Source organism: Sus scrofa, chromosome 11 (genome assembly GCF_000003025.6).
Source record: "Sus scrofa isolate TJ Tabasco breed Duroc chromosome 11, Sscrofa11.1, whole genome shotgun sequence".
Lineage (NCBI taxonomy): Eukaryota > Metazoa > Chordata > Mammalia > Artiodactyla > Suidae > Sus > Sus scrofa.
Genome location: NC_010453.5, coordinates 18,082,446 through 18,105,542, shown reverse-complemented (window position 1 = coordinate 18,105,542; position 23,097 = coordinate 18,082,446). Strand labels below are relative to the sequence as shown.

The 23,097-nt window shown below is 48.6% G+C and overlaps 2 protein-coding genes across 7 annotated transcripts in view; one reads left to right on the top strand and one right to left on the bottom strand.

The window, feature by feature from the left end:
* EBPL (emopamil binding protein like) overlaps window positions 1–23,097 on the bottom strand; it is a 110,752-nt gene that overhangs the window by 45,187 nt on the left and 42,468 nt on the right. Inside the window, exon 4 of one of the 5 annotated variants that reach the window (XM_021065312.1) lies at window positions 17,693–18,232. The exons of the other annotated variants lie outside the window; for them this stretch is intronic. Coding sequence (XP_020920971.1) covers window positions 17,899–18,232 — 334 coding nt within the window. The 3' untranslated portion in view covers window positions 17,693–17,898. Of the gene's footprint in view, window positions 1–17,692; window positions 18,233–23,097 lie in introns of those variants that run through there. 5 annotated transcript variants of the gene reach the window in all.
* Window positions 5,118–7,820, top strand: ARL11 (ADP ribosylation factor like GTPase 11). 2 transcript variants are annotated; one of them, XM_005668400.3, is made up of 2 exons: window positions 5,118–5,882; window positions 6,625–7,820. In XM_005668400.3, the coding sequence occupies exon 2, from the start codon at window positions 6,684–6,686 to the stop codon at window positions 7,230–7,232; it is 549 nt and encodes a 182-aa protein (XP_005668457.2). In that variant the 5' UTR covers window positions 5,118–5,882; window positions 6,625–6,683; the 3' UTR covers window positions 7,233–7,820. The 2 variants fall into 2 exon arrangements, with proteins under 2 accessions (XP_005668457.2, XP_003357883.3); XM_003357835.5 differs by having other exon boundaries at window positions 5,119–5,882; window positions 6,666–7,820.

The following is a 23,097-nucleotide window of genomic DNA, read 5'->3' as shown; positions in this document are numbered from 1 at the left end:
CAAAAGGTTTTATTGGCGACTGTGTAGGGGGAAGGCAGTGTCGTTTTCTACGCAGACTTAAATGAAAGCAATCAGAATACGGAAGTCCTGGGCACTCTGGTTTCAACCACGTGGAACAGCTATAATTAGGCCGGACTATAACTGGCAAACTGATTATTAAGTGCAGGCAACGGAACACAGGAAATAAGGGGGCTGCAGATTGTTGAAGAAACTCTGGCCAGAAAAGGAAGGAAAGATGAGAAAAGATGACAGTGATAATAGTGGGCCAACAAAGGGCATTGTTTTTTTCCACTAAGGCCATTCGATGGATTTCAAAATAGTCCAGGCAGCCAAGCCTGGAGCTGAAAGCCTGGGCAGCAAAGGTACAGACGTGGCCCTGCAGCTGTGCCCTGGGAAGGCCTCCCAGCGGAAGCCCCAGGCCCAGGACAGTCCCCAAGGGCACCGGGATGTACCAGGAAGACATCCCAGCTCTTCGGTCACCCTGAGGGAGGCACAGAGCATCCCAAACCCAGGATTTAGGGAACACAGGGATCCAGCTTCCACGTGCCATTTGCGGAATAAAGAGGTTTTTTTTGTTTGTTTGTTTGTTTTTTGTCTTGTTTTTGCTATTTCTTGGGCTGCTCCCACGGCATATGGAGGTTCCCAGGCTAGGGGTCCAATCGGAGCTGAAGCCACCGGCCTACGCCAGAGCCACAGCAACGTGGGATCCGAGCCGCGTCTGCAACCTACACCACAGCTCACGGCAACCCACTGAGCAAGGGCAGGGACCAAACCCGCAACCTCATGGTTCCAGGTCGGATTCGTTAACCACTGCGCCACGACGGTAACTCCCCGGAATAAAGAGTTCTTATTGAATGTTTCCTATTGATTCAGCCCCTGTTACTGGTGCTAGAATAGCACAGGCAGACAGATTTGTGTGTTCTGGGGAAGTCTGTGGAGGGCAATGGATAGCAATATTCTGCTTCTCTGGGAAAAAGCATGGGAAGGCACAGACCTATGAAAAAATAAAATAAATGTATTTATAGATATAAATATAAATATAAATACAAACAAAATATCTTTGTAGTTAACATCTACTGTATCTTATGCCTGTCCAAGGTCGGCCACCGGACACGGCCAGGATCTATGCAGGGTGAGACTGCATGCTGCCTTGAAGGACCAGACAGCAAGAACGGTCACCACATATGACTTCCAATTTGGGTCCCCCATTTTCATTCCACCTGGCTCCTCCACAGCTGGTCCCTCACTCATCCTTTCCTCCATCCTCTCCTGGCGGGGGAACAAACAGCAAAACTCACATCTTATTTTATAAAACACATATTTTACAACATCTGTTTTTATATTTTTGTCTTTTCCAGGGCCACACCCGCACGGCATATGGAGGTTCCCAGGCTAGGGGTCTAATCGGAGCTGTAGCTGCTGGCCTATGCCAGGGCCACAGCAACTCAGGATCCGAGACACATCTGCAACTTACACCACAGCTCATGGCAACGCTGGATCCTTAACCCACTGATCGAGGCCAGGGATCGAACCCACAACCTCATGGTTCCTAGTCGGATTCGTTAACCACTGAGCCATGACGGGAACGCCAACATCTATTTTTAAAATTAAGAAATGAAAATCAGAAATAATAGAATCTACCTGCCCACATAGTCTTGAAAGAAAACCAAAATAATGCTGTAACTAAAAGATAAGGAATAACTAAGAAAAAGCTAAAAGTAGTAAGAGAATCTCTATTTCTATCACACGTGCTCAGGTGCAATCATGGCACAGACTGTCGAATTCTCGCATCTATATGTAGAAATAACGTGGCCGAAATGGCACCTGATCCAGCGTCTTCCTGTGTCTTATCAGCAGTTTAAATGCCGCAGGCATGGCTGCTGTCTGAGGTGTGATTTTCTAAAATGGTGAACAGCACATGCCAAAGCTCCAAACAAGACAAAGGGCGAGCTTTCCTCAATTCATGGAGTAGTGACATTGCTGGAAAAAGACAGTGTACCTGCAAATGTCCTAGGTACTAATGTACCAGGCAGTATATTGTCTGGGTTTACACATAAAATGAAATTAGGTTTTAGGATCAGAAAATGTTTAAATAGTGGGCTTTTAAAAATGACATAAATGTCTAGAGCAGTCACAAGTTGGATTCAGGAGTTCCCATTGTGGCTCAGTGGTTAACGAATCCTACTAGGAACCATGAGGTTTCCGGTTTGATCTCTGGCCTTGCCTACTTCCTTGTTGAGCCCGGTGTTGCCATGAGCTGTGGTGTGGGTCACAGATGCAGCTCGGATCTGGCGTTGCTGTGGCTCTGGCTCAGGCTGGCAGCAACAGCTCCCATTAGACCCCTAGCCTGGGAACCTCCACCTGCTGTGGGTGCGGCCCTAGAAAAGACAAAAAAAAAAAAATAATAATAAAATAAAATAAAAAAGTTGGATTCAGGAGTTCATTGTTGGCTCAGCAGGTTGGGGATCTGGCATTGTCACTGTTATGGCTCTGGTCACTGCTAGGGTGCAGGTTTGATCCCTAGCCGGGGAACGTCCACATGCTGCAGGCACAGTTAAAAAAGAAAAAAGTTGAATTCAAATTCCAGAACTATTCTTTCTTGTGCAGAATTGTCCTGGGCACTGTGGGACATCTTTGGAAAGTGCTCACCAAACTTTCCAAGTGCTGCCACTGAGTCACTGGTCTCCGTTTATGAGTTGACCTGGGGACCTGGGCAGAAAGCTTTCTGTCCGCTTTCTCCAAGCCTGGGGAAAGCCTACCCAGGGCCACAGCTACCTGTAACCAGGCTCCCCAAACACACTGCACCTGTGGCAACCACCCCAAATTCAGACACACTGCTTAGGGCTCCACAGGGTTGCCTAACAAACGACAGTTGCAGGGGATGGAATTAAACATCTCAGAGAATTGCCACCTTCAGCATGGCTGGAGTGGTGACTCCCACCACAAGACCCCTCAAAGATGAATGGTAGAATAATAGAGGTCAAGGGTGCCCCCAGGTGGTCCCAAGTCAAAGCCCAAACTGTTACTTTCTGTGCTTCATTGCCTCCCAGGACAGCTGTCTGAAAGCTCCTCCCACCTGGGTGTCTGATGAAAAGCCTGCTTCCTTGTTGAGCCAAAGGGACAGGGCTGGAGTTTATGGAGGTAACTCACCTCCATACCCACATGGCCTTTGGGCAGGACTAGAGCCCCATTCAATATAACTGCTGTTTCCCTGGCTCTCTACTCCTCCAGCTTACACGGGACTTTAGTGAATGCCTGTCCAGACCCCAGAGGGAGATGTCTCTCTGAGTCTGAGGTCAGTACTACAAAGGGCCTCCAGGTGGCCTGCATGCTGGCCCTGTGGCCCCAGGCTTCACTGGAATCCTCAGGGCAGGAGTCTGGGAAGTGTGCCTCCCCTCATGTCACCTGCAGGCACTCAGCACCCAAGCAGCCTGGTATGGTGCCTCCAAGCCTTCAAGTCTACGGCTTCTTCCGTCTCTGCCCACCTCCCTTCTCCCCTCCCTTGGGCTCACACAAGGGGAACCAGGGCCAGAGTAGCACCCCTTTGCTCCCCAGCCTCCAAGCACAGGTCATCCTTTGCCTGCTGCACCGGTATCCTCTGCCAGTCCCAATCCTGCAAAATCCTGGCAAGATTCCCACTGATTCATCAGCCAGGCCCAGACAGAGCTGGGTCCCAAGTTCGTCTGATCGCCCAGCACCACAGGCAAGACAGACAAGCGCCCTCCAGACAGTGCTGGGCTGCTTTAAGACAGCGCACGTCCTTATAAAATCTGGTTTTAGCAATAATCCGAATCTCCACCCTCCATATCTGATCAGGTCGCTAATTCTCCACCGCCCCCCAGATGAAATCTGATCACCTTGGCCTGTCTTTAGTGAAGACCCCATTAGGTCGGTTTAGCCAGAACCCTGCTCTCCCCTGATGCTTCTTCTTAGTAATTTTCCATATCCACTGACACCCGCCCCCACCCCCAGCTCCTTGGCTATAAATCCCCACTTGCCCACGCTTTTTTCGGAATGGAGCCCAGTTCTGCACGAAGGTCTCTTCCCCTATTGCAGGACTATTCTGCAATAGTCCTGAATAAAACCTTTTTTTTTTTTTTCTTTTTTTACCACTTTAACCATTGTTCTGCTGTGGTTTTTCTTTGACTATAATTCTACCTCTAAATCCCTTCCATTATGCTTCAGTTTCTCACCAAAACGACTGTAGCCAGAACCACAGGCTCCCCCCAAAACCCAAAAGGACAGTGACATCAACAACATGACATAGTGGTGCCCGTGTTTCCAATTTTTCCCAATCGCTTCCTCCTGTTAAAATATAGCCACCTTACAACGACAGCCGCTACAATGAGGGGCTCGCCATTTGCAAAGCACTTTCTCAGTGAGCAACACGATACAATGAAAGAGAGATGAATTATAAATCTCAGCAAGATCATGAACAAATTCTCTCTCCCGTCTGAGCCATTTCTTCATTAGTAAAATGAGAGAATCCCAACCCCCATCTTGGTCCTTGACGATTTAGTAAAGAATGTGCCAGAAAGCAGAACTGTTACCAGCTATGAGCGCCAAGTCACTGGAGCTCCAGAGCCAAGTCAGAATCTGCTACAGAAGCAAAGGCTTCTGAGTGGTTAATTTTTTGGAAAATTCTATTTTTTGGAAGTATCATTTTTTTTTTTTACTGGGAAAAACAAAATGACATTGTTCAAGAAAAAAAAAATTAAGCAATAAGCTTAATCACCCTTAGTTCCACCTCATTAACATAACTTTTAATTTTTATGGTTTAACATATATATATTTATATACACACATATGTATGTGTATATGTGATACACACACACACATTTTGGTTTACCTGCAACATTAAACCTAATTTTTAAGAGTATTTTATTTTTGTTTGTTTTTGGTTTTGTCTTTTTGTCTTTTTAGGGCCGCATATGGAGGTCCCAGGCTAGGGGTCCAATTGGAGCTGTAGCCACTGGCCTACACCAGAGCCACAGCAACGCAGGATCCGAGCCGTGTCTGCGACCTACACCATAGTTCACAGCAACGCTGGATCCTTAACCCACTGAGCGAGGCCAGGGATGGAATCTGCCACCTCACGGATGCTAGTCACCGCTGAGCCGTGATGGGAACTCCTACAGGGTTTTAATCCTATTTGGGCAGCTTGTAAGCACACATGGTTCCAAGCAAATAAAAGAATCTCCAGGCACCAGAAACACACTGAGCTGAGGGAAAAGGGGGGATTCTCAGATTCCTCCACCAAGAGGATCACAGGATGGTGAGAGGAAGAGCAGTAGAAACAGCAAACGCAGATGTGGTCCTGAACGGGGGGCCCTCCCTGCAGCATAGAGTCTGAGCTGCTAAGAAGCAGGTGTTACTGAGGACGTTTTGTGCCTGACCCCAGCAGGTCTGCTCTCTCCCAGGGGCCAGAGCAGAGAGACGGCCTGCGGAGCTCGCCCTGCCCCCAACCACGTGGGAAAGGGAAACAGAAAAAGGAGAACCAGTAGCAGCCACTCGAGACTTCCCTCACCTCTCAATCGTGGGACCTGACTGAGCAGTGGAAAGCAGCTGCAGGGGAGGACACGGTCACAGGGGAGCTTTCAGCCACAGTCTAATCACATTGGGTAGTTTGTTTTTTTTAAGGGCCACACCTTGTGTCACACCACATGCAGGTTCCCAGGCTAGGGGTCCAATCGGAGCTACAGCTGCAGCTGCCGGCCTACAGCACAGCCACAGCAACTCTGAGCTGCGTCTGCGACCTACACCGAAGCTCACGTCAACGCTGGATCCTTAACCCGCTGATCGAGGCCAGGGATTGAACCTGCATCCTCATGGAGACTGGGTTCTTAACCCGCTGAGCCACAACAGGAATTCCCAATACTGAGGTAATTTTAATTTTTACTCTTCCACGCCTGCCATGAGGAACGAACAGAGGCTGTCTTATTTTCTTCCAGGGCCAACAGAAATGTACTCCTGGGGGTGAGATGTTCCTTCACCTGCTCCAGCCAAGGCTTCCCTAGACTAAGTTGGCATCAGGTCTTAGTCTTGGCATCTGGGATTCCTGTAATTCATGTGTAATGTTGTAGAGGTCACTTACCTCAGTAAGACACTGGAGGAAAGCCCTTTGCCCTGACTGGTACATCTGTCCTCAGTCAACAGTATTTATAAATAGCCACTGTTACAGGACACGCAGCCTGGTCCTATGGGGAGTTCCAAAGGCAGCAGAAGTTACCATGAGCCGACGGTCCCCCTCCCTCTGTGTCCTGACCCCAGGATAGCTTCCACTTCAGGGTTTAGGCTTCCAGGAGGACAAGAGAGGCTAGAAGCCACGGACCAGCAGGAATGGAAGAATCTTTCAGTCATTTCTACTGAACCAAGCTTGTCTAGCTGGAATTTGGTTGTGCCTCCTTGCTTTAACCACAGGGAATGTGAGCCTACATTCCATGTCTTGGGGCGGGGGGCTCCGCTCTGTAGGAGGCAGCCGGGAGAGATGGGTCAGCTGATTCACCCACCCCTACTTCCTGGCCCTTTCAGAGCCCAGGCCTGTCTTTGAAACCTGACATGCTTCCCTACTTTGGCCATAGAAACCCTTCCTCCATGTGCCTGCATGAATTTGTGTTCCTACAGAAAAGAATAGCTGATGTGTGCACCCGGCCGTTCTCCCCTAGGGTCTGGCAGGGGCCGCCATGGGGTCTGTGAGCTCCCGAGGTCACAGGGCGGAAGCCCAGGTGGTGATGATGGGCCTGGACTCGGCCGGCAAGACCACCCTCCTGTACAGACTAAAGGGCTACCAGCTGGTGGAGACGCTGCCCACCGTGGGTTTCAACGTGGAGCCTTTGGAGGAGCCTGGACATGTGTCTCTGACTCTCTGGGACGTCGGGGGACAAAGCCAGCTCAGGGCCAGCTGGAAGGACCACCTGGAGGGCACAGACATCCTCGTGTATGTGCTGGACAGCACAGACGAAGCCCGCTTGCCTGAGGCGGTGGCTGAGCTCAGGGAGGTCCTGGACGACCCCAGCGTGGCCAGTGTCCCCCTCCTGGTGCTGGCCAACAAGCAGGAGGTGCCCCAAGCCCTGTCACTGCCGGAGATCAGAGACCGCCTGGGCCTGCAGGGCTTCCTGGGGCGCTCCTGGGACCTGCGGGCCTGCAGCGCCCTCACCGGCGCGGGGCTGCCCGAGGCCCTGGAGAGCCTAAGGAGCCTCCTGAAATCCTGCAGCCTCTGCATGGCCAGGTGAGTGCAGGTGGGCAGGGAGCGGAAGTCCTGACCTGGGCAGAGCATGGGGACCGGAAGCAGTGGGGACCGGAAGCCCGTGGGGACCGGAAGCCCCGCTAATCTCGGGGCATCTCAAATTCGGTTTCTCACACAAGGAATCCTCCTGCGCTTGGACAGAATATTTTCGTCTTGGGCCTTATTGTCACCAGTATTTATACTGAAAATCAAGTATTCTTTGCATAATGTTACTCTAAGGAAAACCATGTACGTCAACATAGTTCATTTAGTAACAACTGTGAACTCTGGTAACAGAACCTGTGGTTGCAGAACAGTTCAGACAAATTCACAGAGGGACAGAGGTTTCAAAATCAAGTCAGCATCTCACCTGGACAAGGTCACGGTCTTATTTGCGATTTCCCTGGTAGCCCCCGGGTATGCGCCACCATCACTCTGAGAGCAGGCGGCCAGGGCCGGCAGGATAGAGTCGGCTTCTGCGGAATCTTGGGTTTAGAGGTTCGCTGGGGCGCTCAGCCCCGGCAGAGGCCGGGAGTTCAGGCCTTGCAAAACTGATCTTCTTCTCTGACCCCAATTAAACCCTTCTCCAACTTTTTGTTATCGTGTGCTAGTCTTTTTCTAAAAGCCTTCATTGCTTTCTTTTTTCCTTCTCTTGCCTCCTTCTTGTAGCACATAACGTTTCCTTAAAAATCAGATTAATCCATGATTTCATTCATTTATTCATTCACTTAATCAAAAATATGTGTATCATTGAATTTGTGGCAAAGGGCAATGAGCTTTAGATATGGAGCTGGACCTCGAAGTAGGAGGTGTGAATTTTGAAGTTATGTATGACAGCAATGAACCTCTCACTATTCACAGTGGGAAAAAAAAGTTGAATGTAGCATCCTAGAAGACTTTTCAGGTGATCTTTACCTAGGATCCATGAAGCTCTTGGAATTATTTGAGGAATATTATGTTGAGCCATTTTTCTAGGGAAGACAATCCATAACTTTTGTCAGATTTTTACAGGCACCTGTGACTCCCAAAAGTTAAGAATTACTGATTTGGCTTTATCTCTCATCCAATCCAGGAATACTTTCTATAATCTGAGATTTTTTTAATGGCGAGCAGCTTCCATTTGGTACCTGCTCTCATGTGAAACAGCTCTAAATGTTGGGCTAACATCAGTCTCCTTATGGCTCCTGATGGTGGTTCTGCCCTCTCTGGGGTGACACAATGTAAACTGGCCCTGGACGCCCTTCCAACCTTGGAGAGGTTCCTCTACCCAACATCTTCCCTTCTAAAACAGGTTGGACATGCCTAGTTCTTTTCACTGCTTGTCAAGTGAAGTATTTCAACACTTCCTATGTTAGACACAGAAAAGTACAAGGATGCAAAGACTAAGGGAATAAGGCCTCAGCCTCCTGGACCTCTGGTTGAGGAAGCAGGAGATTGTGACTCCCATAAGAGGGCAAGGATTCGGCGTCAGCAACTGTGTATTGAGCACGCGCTGGGGCCAGTTCTGTGCTCAGTGCTTTACAGAGATTTTCTCTACTTCTTCCAGCTCTGCAAAGTAGGTATCTGCAAAGTAGGTATCATGCCTTCCCATTTTCCATAATTAGACACTGAGTCTCAGAGAGGTTGTGATTTGCTTGAGGCACTCCTCTTAATGACATTTCTGGACTTTGAAACCAAATATGAGCCCCAGTGAAGCCTGCATTCTCCCACAACGTCATGCTTCTAGAAGGTTTAAACCAAGGTTGACCTTCAGTTGGCAGATGTGATCGGGGAGTCATCTGGTTAGAGGAGAGAGACTGCTTGGAGGCATGAGGAAGAGTGTTGGAAGGACAAATAAGCCAGAAAGGCTGAAACAGGACCTTGGGGTGCGGGTGATGTATTGAAACAGGAAACAAAACTGGAAAGACTGTTTAGCTTCAAATTGGGGAAGGCTTAGACTTTCATAATCAGGAGTTTGTCTTGGAGAAGTGAAATCATCTGGCTTCCATTTAAGAGGCTGATTGAGTGGCAGGATGGGGGTGAAATAAAGAGAAGGGGGACACGGGGGATGGAAAGGTGGGGAGCCCAGTGAGATGCCCACCACAGTAACAGAGAAGAGGAAGACAAAAGCTGAGAGCTTTATTTTTTTGGCTGCACCTGTGGCATGCAGAAGTTCCCAGACCGGGGATCAAACTTGAGCCACAGCAGTGACAACACTGAATCCTTAATCTCTACACCATCAGGGAACTCCAAGAGACATTTTTAAGAGAAAAGGCTGAGAGAGGAAGAAGCTCAAGGTTTTGAGTCTATGTGGCAGGCGGGACTGAACTGAACAAGAAAGTGGGCCCAGAAAGAACAGGTTGGGAAGGAGCCAGAACCTGTAGGTCTGAATGTATTTATAGCTCCTTTCAGCCCATTCCATTAACTGCTGCCCTTGAGGGGCTGAGGACCCTCTGGATGCGTTTGCTGGTTTCCACTCATGGAGGCTCATTTCCTCACATGATTTGTCTCTTTTTTTGCTTTGCTTTTTTTGAGGACAGGGCTGCACTCATGGCATGTGGAGGTTCCCAGGCTAGGGGTCTAATGGGAGCTTCAGCTGCTGGCCTACACCACAGCCACAACAATGGCAGATCCGAGCCGCATCTGCCACCTATGCCCCAGGTCACAGCAATGCTGGATCCTTAACCCACTGAGCGAGGCCAGGGATCAAACCTGCAGCCTCATGGTTCCTAGTCAGATTCGTTTCCACTGCACCACAAGGGGAACTCTGATTTGTGGTTTTTTTATTGTGAGCTCCTCTTTAGTAGGATTTGTTTTCCTGTGTGACTCTCATGTGCTCTGGGTTGCGACAGTGTTTCTACAGAGTGATTTCACATTCATTCTGTAGGATCTTGGCAGTTTCAATTGTTTTAGTTTCTCGGCTTGAGGTTCATGGACCTCACAGGTAGCAGAAATCTGAACTCGGTGCTTATTCATGGCACAGGCCCCAGGGATTCAATTTCTCATGGGTGATTGCTTTTCTTTGCACCCATGTTCCAAGAGAGACCGTTTGTTTCTGCAGAACTTGCTGAAGCTGGTGGGCAGAACTTTCCAATCTCTTTTTAAGAAAGGGACACCATTTTCATGCTCTTGCTTTCCTGCTGAGATCAGATCAAAATTTTCTCTCCTCCAAGCAAGAGTGAGGCCACATCTCCTGTTCCCATGTGGGTGCTATGACCACAGCCCTGTCCCTAGAGCCTAAGTTTGGCTCCTCTAAGATCCCCATGGATCCAGGCTTCACTTTCCCACTTCGGCTGTGGTTTAACCTCTTCATGTCTGCCATTTGGGGATTTCCTTTTTTTTTTTTTTTTTTTTGTTCAAGGACTTCCTACATTAAAACAATTTTTTATTATAGTTTACCCAACATTTATGAATCCACAGTGGTAAAGAGTCCATCTGCCATGCCGCTAAGGATCTGCCAGGACCCAGGAAAGGGTGAGCTCCCAGAGGTGACCAGTAAGAGCAGGTGCAGGGCCCAGAGTCTGTGCCCAGGAAGAGGAGAGGGTGCTCCATGGCGTCCAGGCAGTGGCCTAAGCCTGGTCTCTCCAGGGCTTCCATCCTTCCTTCTGTTCCCACCAATGGGAGGGTAGAACCCCATTCTCATTTAGAATCTTCCCTGCAGACCATGGGTGGGGGCTGGCCTTTCCCGCTGGGAGGTCGACGCTGGTCCTTAGGACTGAGAATTTCACTCCTCAGGCTGCTGCCAACAGCAGGGCAGGGCAGTCAGTGGCCAGCAGAGTAGCTTTGGCCCTTGCCTCCCCACCCCAGGCAGGCACGTGCACACGTGTGCGCGCGCACACACACACACACGTGTATGCACACATGGACTTAACGTCACAGAGCTGCAATGCAGGGAACCTTAGGAAAAGACACATCTTGCCTTCTGTTTTATTTTGTTTGTTTAAAAGGTGCTTTTCCTGGAGTTCCGTAGTGGCACAGTGGTTAACGAATCCAACTGTGAACCATGAGGTTGTGGGTTCGATCCCTAGCCTTGCTCAGTGGGTTAAGGATCCGGCGTTGCTGTGAGCTGTGCTGTAGGTTGCAGACGCGGCTCGGATCCCACGTTGCTGTGGCTGTGGTGTAGGCCGGTGGCTACAGCTCTGATTCGACCCCTAGCCTGGGAACCTCCATATGCCGAGGGTGCGGTCCTAGAAAAGACAAAAATAAAAATAAATAAATAAATACATAAAAGGTGCTTTCCTGCGGGAGAGGTCTTTTGCCTGCTCCAATTCACCCCCACCTTTCAGATCCATCAGCCTCCCATCAACCCGTGCATGGGAGTGAGGAGGTGCTCGAGCAGATGTGGCTGTATGTGCGGAACAGCCCGTGTCCATTTCCTTCTTATAAATAAACAATCTCCTCTTATCCCTGTGAACACTGCATGCAGTGAGCTTCTCCACGTTGGAGAGCTAATTGCTTCTTTGACTCTGGGGTTGAGTTTCTCCCTTCCTGACTCATTGATTTTGAAGATGGTTCTCCTTCCCCTCTTGGTTGGAAGCCATCCTTTGGTAAAAGTAAGAACCGCAGGAGTTGGGGTTTGGTGTGGTCCTGCTGCGTTTTGGGATTCAGGTGTCCGTCCTTCTCCACCCTCTCCTCCTCCCCCTGGGGCTGGCGCAGCTGTGTCCTTTAAAGGGGGCCAGGCCCCCATCCCCAGCATGCGGGTGAGCCAGGACTCTGCCTTCCTTCTGGTCCTCCAGGCCTTCGAACACACCAGACCTCGAGCGTCCCAGCCGCAAGCTCAGGTGAGGTGGTGAGATCACCTGGCAACAGACTCACACTTTCCTCAGAATCCACATGATGAGATGCCACCCAGGTGGGGCACTGGTCCCTTCCAGAAGCCCCAGCCCCACAGACAGACAGTGGCAAGTCAGTTGAGCAGAGGTGATGAGATTGTTCAGACTGTTTGGGTGAAAGTGGGAGAGTCCCTGAGTGCACGGGAGGCAGACATCCCACACTTTGCTGCCACCTCTTGGGCCTGAAAGGGCAAATGCAAATTTAAAGAAGAGGCTTAACTCTGTTGAAAATAAGGGAAGAGGTTTCCCCTCCTCCCACTTTTTGGAGTATTCACTTTAGAAAGCTTGTAACTTGTCTCTTTGAAATGCATATAGGGACTCCCCATTGTGTCCCAGGGGAAAGGAATCTGACTAGTATCCATGAGGACAGGGGTTCAATCCCTGGCCTCGATCAGTGGGTTGAAGCTCTATCACCCCCATGAGCTGTGGTGTAGGTCGCAGATGTGGTTTGGATCTCACGTTGCTGTGGCTGTGGTGTAGGCCGGCAGCTGCAGCTCTGATTCGACGCCTAGCCTGGGAACCTCCATATGCTACGAGTACAGCCCTAAAAAGCAAAAAACAAAACAAAACAAAACAAAAAAAGGAAAGAAACAAAAGAAAAAGATGCATGTAAATCTTTTTATTTTTTTGTCTTTTTTTTTTTTTTTTTTGTCTTTTTGCTATTTCTTGGGCTGCAGCATATGGAGGTTCCCAGGCTAGAGGTCCAATCGGAGCCGTAGCCACCGGCCTACGCCAGAGCCACAGCAACGCGGGATCCGAGCCGTGTCTGCAACCTACACCACAGCTCACAGCAACGCCGGATTGTTAACCCACTGAGCAAGGCCAGGGACTGAACCCGCAACCTCATGGTCCCTAATCGGATTCATTAACCACTGTGCCACAATGGGAACTCGGCATGTAAATCTTTTTAAAAGGTCAATCAGCCTCTTGCCAGCTTCAGGACTCAGGGCTGTCTTTCTCAAGGACCAAGGATCCAGCCCTTTGACATGAGACTGGCAAAGGACATAGGGCCCCTCTCCCATCTCTGGGAGGGCGGGAGCCTCATGCTGAGTTGCAGAACTACCTCCTGCCATAAAGATATGAGAAGTTTGGGAGTTCCTATTTGGCTCGGCAGTAACGAACCCAAATAGTATTCATAAGGATGCAGGTTCAATCCCTGGCCCTGCTCAGTGGGTTAAGGATTTGGAGTTGCCATGAGCTCCCGTGTAGGTTACAGACATGACTTGGATCCCACGTTGCTGTGGCTGCGGTGTAGGCTGGCAGCTGCAGTTTGGATTCCACCCCTAGCCCGGAACTTCTACATGCCGCAGGCACAGCCCTTGAAAAAAAAAAAAAAAAAAAAAAAAAAGCCTCCTAGAAGGTTTTGGAAGGCACTTCATTAGGAAGGACAAGCACAAGTTCTGTACGACCTGCGGCACTCCCCTCTGCGGATGACAGAAACCTGTGATGGGCTCAGAAGTCACCAAGAGATGTATTTCTCAGCACGCTGAAGTTTGACCCCTGCGTTCCCTTCCCACACAGCTCCTAAAAGCAGCAGCTCAGGAAAAACAATTTTAGAAGGAAAAAAAAATAGTCTTTTATTTTTACCTCATTGTCTTGATTTCCACTCCTCTGATAAATTCACCCCCAAGGAAATCTTGCTAAGGATTATAAGCATTTAAAAATTTTCCACAAGGAATGGCATTGTTCTGCTTCAGATTTCAAGCTACAAACCTAATCATGAATCCTTCCTCCTCGCCCTGCTCCCTGCTAGCAACTGGGGACACGTGGGTATTTTGACAGCCGCCTTCGCGGATGAAATTACAAACCTCAACTAATGAATTCTCACAAAAGCACGTCCAATTCTTCCAATAAAAGGAGGCATCATGATTATAAATTACCTCTGGATTATGAACATGACACCATATCATTTTGCAATTTTTATTCTACTTTTTTTTTTTTAACATCCCGCAAACTTCAATTTCACATGGCATGAAGTGTTGGCTTAGCCTGGGGGAGAAACATAAAGGAGACAAAGAAACATATGTAAAGATGTTCAGAGTTATGAAAATTCTCCCGCGAGAGACTCACTACCAAGATGGAGATGCCCCCTCGTGCCCGCCACCTGCCTTTTTATCTATAGACACACTTTAGTCAAAAACCAATTTAATCAGAGAAGTGAGAATATACAGAGCGAAAAGACAACTGTAATAATAATTTATCCATTAAGCCACGTCAAGGATCTTCAGTTCTTCTTCAAAGACTATAGATAATATTCCCAGCCACATCCTTGGAGCTGTCTGGCAGGTGCTGAAACCCCCACCAGGTGCAAAAAGTCAACTGTGTGCTGCCCACAAACACAAGGACCCTAGACTGGCTGGAACCAGAAGGTGGATGACGCTGATTCCCAACGACCTCACCACCCACCGATCAGGAAAAGGACCACGAGCTGATCACGCCCTGCTCCTCAAACACTGTAAGACGCCTCACTGCCTCTCAAAGCAGAGCACAGTCCTTGAGGCACTGGCCTGCTGTATTCCCCTCTCTGCCTGGTGATGAAAGTTACTTTTCCTGTTTCCTCCAGCTCTGTCTCCGTGTTTCTATTCGACATCGGTATATAGAGGCAGCTGATATTTTGGCAACGATGCCACCCCAAACTTTGCTCAAATCGGTGCCCTCTAAAGGCTCTTGGCTTGGAGTCTGGCCTTGAAGTCCATCAGAATGGATGAGAACATGAGCTGAAACCCCCACATGAGCTCTGTTCCTCTCCAACCTGGCAAATTATTTAAGCCCACTACGCTCCAGCAGCCTCATCTACCAAACGGGACTAACAATAGGAGGTACTTCGCAAAGCTCTTAAGAGAACCCAGTGAGATAATAAATTCCTCTAGGTAGCTGGTATCTTCCGAGCACCTGCTATGTGCAAAGCACTGAGCCACATGCAAGAGCTACAAGGCTGGAGGAGATACAGACAGTCCGTGCCCTTGAACGGAGTCTAGCTTTCCATAGGGACAGGGTTAACACTAAGTCACGCTGAAGCATGTACAGCACATGGTTGCTATTAAGTCACGCTGATTGAAGCACACTGAAGCGTGCAACAAGTGCAAATGAAGCATAGAGTTCTGGGGGCCCAGGCTTTTCTGCAGACCCCTCTCCCACCCTCAGAATTCTCTGCACTCAGGCTTGTTCTGGGGTGAAGAGGGGGCCAGGGCTGGTAGAAGGGTAGAGGGAGTGGGGGTGCAGGGCCCCAGACTGCTCTGTGACTCCTGAACTCTGGACACGCAGCCTCCCTCCTCCTCCCTACCACGTGCGCTGACATCTCTATCCCAGCCCTGCCCTGCCCAAAGCATGTTCACTTGGAGTATCCAAAGCCCTGAATTAGTGTCCGCCCCATGCACTTTCAATGCACGCTTCTCTTGCAAAGGCTGATGGGCTGATCAGAGAGGAATGATCTGAGAAGGCTGGGGTTGAATCCCCCACCCAATTACACACCTCTCTGAAACGTGATGGTTTCAGACTCATCCCTTAAACTTCAGTTTTTCAATGAAACCATCCCTAGAAGAAGGGCAGTAGGGTGTTACTTGCGCTGTAATGTGAATGAATTGTCAAGACCTTTTCAGGAGAGTTTTATTACGGAAGCAAAGCTAAATGTTGAGAATAGCTGAAAGAAGCAAGCGTGGGGTGCGGCCAAAAAGAATGGGCCAGACGTCACGATTGTCTGAGCTGGGGTGAATGTGGCCACACCCCTCTCACTGTACACAGGGCAAGGACCTACTGTGCCAGAAAGGAGCATGGGGGAGTTCCTGTTGTGGCTCAGCAGAAACTAATCCAACTAGTATCCATGAGGATGCAGGTTCGATCCCAGGCCTTGCTTGGTCGGTCAGGGATCCAGCATTGCGGTATGTCACAGACGTAGCTCAGATCCCGTGCTGCCGTGGCTGTGGCATAGGCCAGCAACTGTAGCTCTGATTCGACCCCTAACCTGGGAACTTTCATATGGCACAGGTAGCCCTAAAAAAGCAAGAAAAGAAAAGAGCTTGGGAAGGAAGGTCTAGGTGTGTGGACCGCCACCTTCTTAGGTCCTTGGAAAAGGTGGCCCAGAGCCAGGGAGCCCAGAGCTAATGGGCTGGCCCAGGAGCACCCCTTTAGGCTGGGGAATGGACAGAGAATTAATAATCTGGCTTCTTCTTCCTCTCACCCTCCCATCTCAGGCCAGTGTCTCCATCAGAGCTTGTCTCAGGGCACAGAATAGTGTGGGCAGGTTTGGAGAAGGGATCCAGGGTCAGGTGGGGAATGGAGCATGAAAATAAGCAGCCCAAATTCTTTACTACCTTCCGGTAGAAAGTGCTCAAGTCCAACGGGACAACCAGCCAGAAGCTTCAGATTTCATTGGAAAAGCCACCTTTTCCTCAGTTGTATCCAACACTTTGAGTGGGGCTTCTCTGCATGCAACAGGACAACATCATGACCCGGGAGAGAAGATGGCAAAATTCCATGAGCCTCATCCTACCTGGGGAGGAATCCATTCTTTTAAACCAGCATTCCAAGCTCTGCAAGCAAGTCATCTGCAAAGGGGCCCCCTTCTACCATTTTGAAAATACGATCAGCTTCTCTGGGTCAATCAGATGATTTTCAGGAATCAAGCTCTGGGCGGTGGGGCTGAGAAGCCTGCTGGTAGTTTGGTTCTGACACCACCATGGGTCACGAGGTTCTTACCCAAGCTCAGGGGGCCCCACCACAAACCCTTCCTTCCCCTCAGCCAGTGATGTTGACTCAGGAGGTTTCAGAAAGAAGCTCATGGAACATTCAACCAGCAGGTTCCTCCTGGGGGCGCTTCTCAGCATCTTCTTTTTTTTTTTTTTTTTTTTGTCTTTCTGTCTTTTCTAGGGCCGTACCCATGGCATGTGGAGGTTCCCAGGCTAGGGGTCCAATCGGAACTGTAGCCACCAGCCTACAGCAGGGACACAGCAATGTGGGATCCGAGCTGCATCTGCGACCTACACCACAGCGCACCGCAACACCGGATCCTTAACCCACTGAGTGAGATCAGGGATCAAACCCACAACCTCACGGTTCCTAGTCAGATTCATTAACCGTTGAGCCACGACAGGAACTCCCGCAGCATCTTCCAGAGAGAACATTAGGAGCTAGTCCCAGACCTCCCTGAGAAGCCTGGCATTCACTCTCTAGGCTCTGCTCACAACACTCCATGTGTTCAGGCTAGAATATGATGAATGTATTGCCTGAAGGGGGTCTTCAGAAGGGATGAAGAAAGTCGTTGAGACTTGTGGTTTATTGTAGTGAAATGCACACATACTTTCACTCTACTGTCTCCCCAAGCCTCACTGGAGGGACTTTTTTTTTTTTAAGTCAAACCCCACAAGGACAAAGAAAGCAGAAGTGAGACTAGCAGGCTTGAGATAGCACTGAAATTACAGAAGATAAAAAGTGATGTTGTAGACTAGGAAAGTAGAAATCGGAGTTAGTGGGGGTAGGAGTGGGTGTGTGTCATCAAAGGACTCACCCTGTGCTGGGCACTGGCCTGTGTATTGAAGGTGTCTTAACCCGTGTAATCCCTCCACAACTCAGCAGTTCATAACCGGACTTGGGGGATAAGGCACAGAGAGGTTAAATGGCTTGTCCCAGGTCCCAGAGCCAAATCTGAACCCTTGAAGAGGTGCAACCCTGAAACCATGCTCTACACAGCCTCCCAGTCATCAGCAAGTGGTTCTGACCCAAACCCCCGGAAATCTCAGGACTTGGGATACCAAGGTGGGGCCGGAAACAGAACTGGTGGAAAGTCTGTATGAAGAGACAGACTCTCAGACGCCCTCACAGTTCTACTCAGGCCGGGGAACTGCCCCTCTGCTCCCTGGCAGCATCTCAGTTTGTTCCCCAGGAGGCGTCGCCCAAGAGAGGATGGGGTGAAACATCGCTGAAAAGAGAACTCCTCCAAGGTTTGTGAACGGACGGGTGAGACTGCCTGGACCCTTCCCCATTTGGCTCCCAGGGGCTGGCAGTGAGGTTTACACACGGGGGCGGGGACTGGGAGCTCCCCACTAGGAGCTCTGGCCAGCTGGAGAGAAGACACACAACACGACATCCGAAGGTCCTTAGATGAAATAGTTGGCTTACCCGCTGATGATCCCTTCTGCCCTTGTACACAGGGTTCACACAGATTTCTGGCAACTTTTTGGTATCTCCCTCTTTTCTCCACCTACATTTTTATTATGGAAAATGTAAACATACAGAAAAATTGAAAAAAAAATACTGTAATTCATCTGTCAGAATGGCTATCATCAAAGTCTACAAATAATAAATGCTGGAGAGGGTGTGGAGAAAAGGAACCCCCCACATTGTTGGTGGGAATGTAAGTTGGTTCTCCCACCACTGTGGAGAACAGTATGGAGGTTCCTTAAAAAAACTAAAAATAGAGTTGCCATATGATCCAGCAATCCCACTCCTGGGCATATATTCAGAGAATACTCTAATTTGAAAAGATACATGCACCCCATCATACACAGCAGCAGTATTTACAATAGCCAAGACATAGAAGCAAGCTAAATGTCCACCGACAGATGAATGGATAAAGATGTGGTACATATATACCATGGAATATTACTCAGACATAAAAAAGAATGAAATAATGCCATTTGCAGCAACATGGATGGACTTAGAGATTCTCATACTAAGTGAAATAAGTTAGAGAAAGACAAATATCATGTATCACTTATTTGTGGAATCTAAAAAAATGATACAAATGGACTTATAAGGATTAACGAGATATCTGTGTAATCTTAAAGTATGTCTATCAATATATTTACTAACAGTAAAAGGAAAAATAGAAACTCTAGAGTGGAGAAGCCTGGCATAAACTGCTTAGCCAAGTGATCAAGATAAATATCTTGAGTACTAAGTCATGGCACCATCATGTGCCCTGAGAGGATGGACTCCGAAGGGCACGTCAGCAATGGTATTCTTGTCCCAAATCCATAACCTCAGTCTAATCATGAGAAAACATCAGACAGATCCACACTGAGAGACATCTTACAAGATAATTGACCAATATTCTTCAAAGCTGTTAAGATCATGACAGATGGAGGAGACTAAGAAGACTCAATAACTAAATATATTGTGAGATCCTGAATTGGATCCTAGATCAAGAAAAAGACATTATTGGGAAAAACTGGTGAGATCCAAAGTCTATCATTTTGTTAACAGTAGTGTGAAGTTAATTTTTTTAGGTTTTTTTTTTTTTTTGCTTTTTAGGGCTGCGCCCGAGGCATATGGAGGTTCCCAGGCTAGGGCTTGAATCAGAGTTGCAGCTGCCAGCCTATGCCACAGCTCATGGCAACATTAGATCCTTAACCCACTGAGCGAGGCCAGGGATCAAACCTGCAACCTCATGGTTCCTAGTCTGATTCGTTTCCAACTGTGCCATGACGCAAACTCCTAATTTCTTAGTTTTGATCACTGTACGATGGCTATGTGAGATGTCAGCTTTAGGGGAAGCAGAGCAAAGGTGTTAGAGAGAACTCTGCAGTGTTTTCAGAACTTTTCTGTAAGTCCCAAATCATATCGAAATGAAAAGTTAAAAGAGAACATTTTGAGGGCTCCAACCTAGCATTTTACACCCAATCAAACTATCAATCAATTGTGATGATAGAATATTGCCATGTTCTGACAAACAAGAGCTTGTGCATCTTTTATTAGAAGGCTACCGGTCATGCTCCCTCAAGCGAGTAAACCCAGATGAAGACCTGGGATCCTGGGATGCAGGCAACAGGGAATTCACCGCCAGAGGGAAGCAAAGGAACTTTCAGAAAACAGCTATGCAGAGGCCTCCGGAGCCATCTAAAGAGATGGGATCAAGAGGACCAGTGGTTCCCAGGAGAACGTCTCAAACAAACAAAAAATCCCAACTGTTTACCTTATCTATCTGATTACATCAGTGAAATCTTCAGTTTTGACAGCGTAGCGTTGTATTATTGTTAGGTTGACAAGTAGGTAGAAAACCAAGCAAACAGACCACAACAGGGACCATGGGCAGACAAAAAGTGGCAATAGCCATAGTACACGAAATGGCTCAGTTGTGAACTTTTTTTTTAACATCAGTCATAATAATGTAAATACTTAAATATTCATTTAACCAAAGCACCTCTATAAGGAAGCTGCAGGAAGGGAAGTGTTTGCGTGTGAGTGGAGCATGGGGGAGACTGGGAGAGAGCTAGCTTCTTGTCTTCCAGCGGAGGAAGAGAATACATTATGTCCAAAGTTGAAAAGTCAAGAAACAGCAACACAAACATGGGAAAAAAATGTAGAGAAAATATGCGAAGACACAGCTTCTAGGGAGAAGTAATTAGGGCTGAGAAGGGATGAGGCTGGAGACCAGTGTTTTCCATCATAAGTCTCTATTTGTATTTCACTTCTTAAACTAGACACTTGTATTATTTTTATAAAAATAAAAACTATATTTTTATTTAATAAATAAATAAGGCAAGAGCAACCAGAACATCACAGATAACCCTACTTATCCAGTGGTTAATGTGAGCACATAAACCCAACTAATTGTAGGCTCGGGTCAGGGTCCCAGCCTCATCTAGTTGGTATTCCTTCCTGTCCTGATTCCAGAGGAATGCTGACCCTCACCTGGCTGGCCCCAGGGTCTCTGACCTCGCCAGCGCTTTCCTTGGCATCTGTTATGTCAGAGCATAATGGTCCTCACCTTTGGCCGTGGAAGAGTTGTCTGGTTCTACACTGCTCTCTGCACGCCTGCTGCCCCTTCCTCCTCATTTGGGCTCCTGGGCTACTCACGCCCACCAGACCCTGACTTGGATGGAGCAGGGTGGTCGCCTGGTTCTCCAGGGCCGCTGGGCTCCCTGTAGCACCTTTGCAACAAAACGATGCCAGCAGCAACCGGCGGAAGAAACCCTTTATCTCTTTCCTATTCGCCACAGGTGAGCATGGTAGTATTTCTTTTCTTTCTCTCTTTTTTTTTTTTTTTTTTTTTTTTTTTTTTTGGCTTTTGTCCTTTCAGGGCCATACCTGCAGCATCTGGAGGTTCCCAGGCTAGGGGTCGAATTGGAGCTACAACTGCTGGTCTACACCACAGCCACAGCAACACCAGATCTGAGCCGAGTCTGGGACCTACACCACAGATCACAGAAACACCGGATCCTTAACCCACTGAGCAAGGGCCAGGGATCAAACCTGCAACTTCATGGTGCTGTTCCACGACAGGAACTCCCGCCTGGTGGTGTTTCTCGCCCCAATTCTTCATGCCTTTCTCCAGCCACACGCTTGCTCTGGCTCTATAGGAAGGCATGTCCTTCCTTGCTGACGCTGGGCTTGGCCATGTGACTTTCTTTGGCCAATGGGATGTTAGTAGATGGACGCAAGCAGGGCTTTGAAAAGCGCTTGCGCACTGGAGGTTACCCTCTTGGGCCTCTGCCATCGCCACTGGAAGAAGGAGCTTTAGCTAGCCTGCTGTCCAAGGAGGACAGGAAGGGAGCCATGGAGAGCAAACCTTCCAAGGCGCTTCAGAGACCCGAAGTGAGAAGCAGAGCCCCTGAGCCGCTGCAGCCTGAGCAGAGTCCACCAGCTGAGTCCAGTCCAGATCAGCCAAACCCCAGAGGACCCTCGGAGCTCCGAGGACGAATGCTTATTGTTGCCCGCCACTGAGAAGATCTGTGTGTTTCCCCTCTGGGTGCTGGGTGACTAATATAGGCACGGAACATTGGAAACCACCTACCTGCAGTTTACCCCAAGATTTCACAGATTTATAAATGCTCAGGGATGGTACCCCAAGTACAAAACAGAAAAAAGAGCCTGAGTTTTCACGACATGAAGAACAGACTTGTGGTTGCCAAGGGAGTGGGGCAGGAAGGGGGAGGGACTGGGAGTTCGGGGTTAGTAGATGCAAAGGATTACATTTAGAATGGAGAAGCAATGAGCTCTGCTCTATAGCACAGGGAAAAACATCCAGTTGTTCCTGGGATAGACCATGATGGAAAAGAATATTAGAAAAGAAAAAATATTCATATATATGTGACTGAGTCACTTTGCTGTACAGCAGAAGTTGGCACAACATCATAAATCAACCATAATTTAAAAAAGACCTTGAGTCTTTAATCATTTATGAGCTAAGATCATCTAACCTCGACAAGTGTGGTGGATGACGAAAGATGTCCTGCTTACTTAGCAAATGCTCTGACATTTTTTACGGGAGACAGTCCAACATGAACGTGGTGCGCCAGGGGATACGTGTCCTTGGGTGTTGACGGGGAGGATGTGGTGACAATGGCTACTTTTCCATTTTATGTTGTGTGAAATTGCATATTAGAATGCTTAGATTCCTTGGCTTCCTAATCTCATGTGCCCCCAGGAGGAATCCCTGGCCATAAAAACTCTCCCATTCTAGGGGTGTTTAGTTGGTCCTAACTTAATGTGAATGCACTCCTTAGATGCTATGTTTACTTGAGCAGGTTTTAATAAAGACTGAAGGGCTAGCAATGAGTTCTAGAAGCCAGAGATATTACAATGGATTCAAAGCAGAGACTCCTTTACAATGTTGATCAGAGCAGAGAGGAGGAAAAGACCATGAAATAGCCGGGAAATGCGCCTAAGCTGGGCCGGACCTCCTGGGATCTAACCTCCTGTAACGGAGCATCCTCGGTCTTCCTGCAGTGTCAGCCCTGCTTGGAATGGGGCCGCCGGGTGGGAGAGACTCAACCAAAGCTTGGGGGTCTGGGGAAGCGAAGAGGAGGGGAACCAGGGATGAAGGACAGGTAGATTCAAAGGCTATGGTTCACATCTTGCTTGGATTTAAGGGGAAAAAATAGGCTAATAGATTCTCAGAATGCCAGCCAGGGTAGCCAAGGCTGAAGTTTTCCAAATCAGGACTGAAGCTGTATGGAGCGAGTTCACTTAATAAAAGGTTCCTCTCAGCCCCAGGGTGTTCCAGGCAGATGCTGAGGAGCTGGAAGGGAGGAAGCGGGGGGCGGGGGGTGGGGTGGGGGGTGGGGGTTGGGGGGGGAAAGGAGGGAAGCAAGGAGATCACTCTGACAGGGCTCCTGGCCTCGG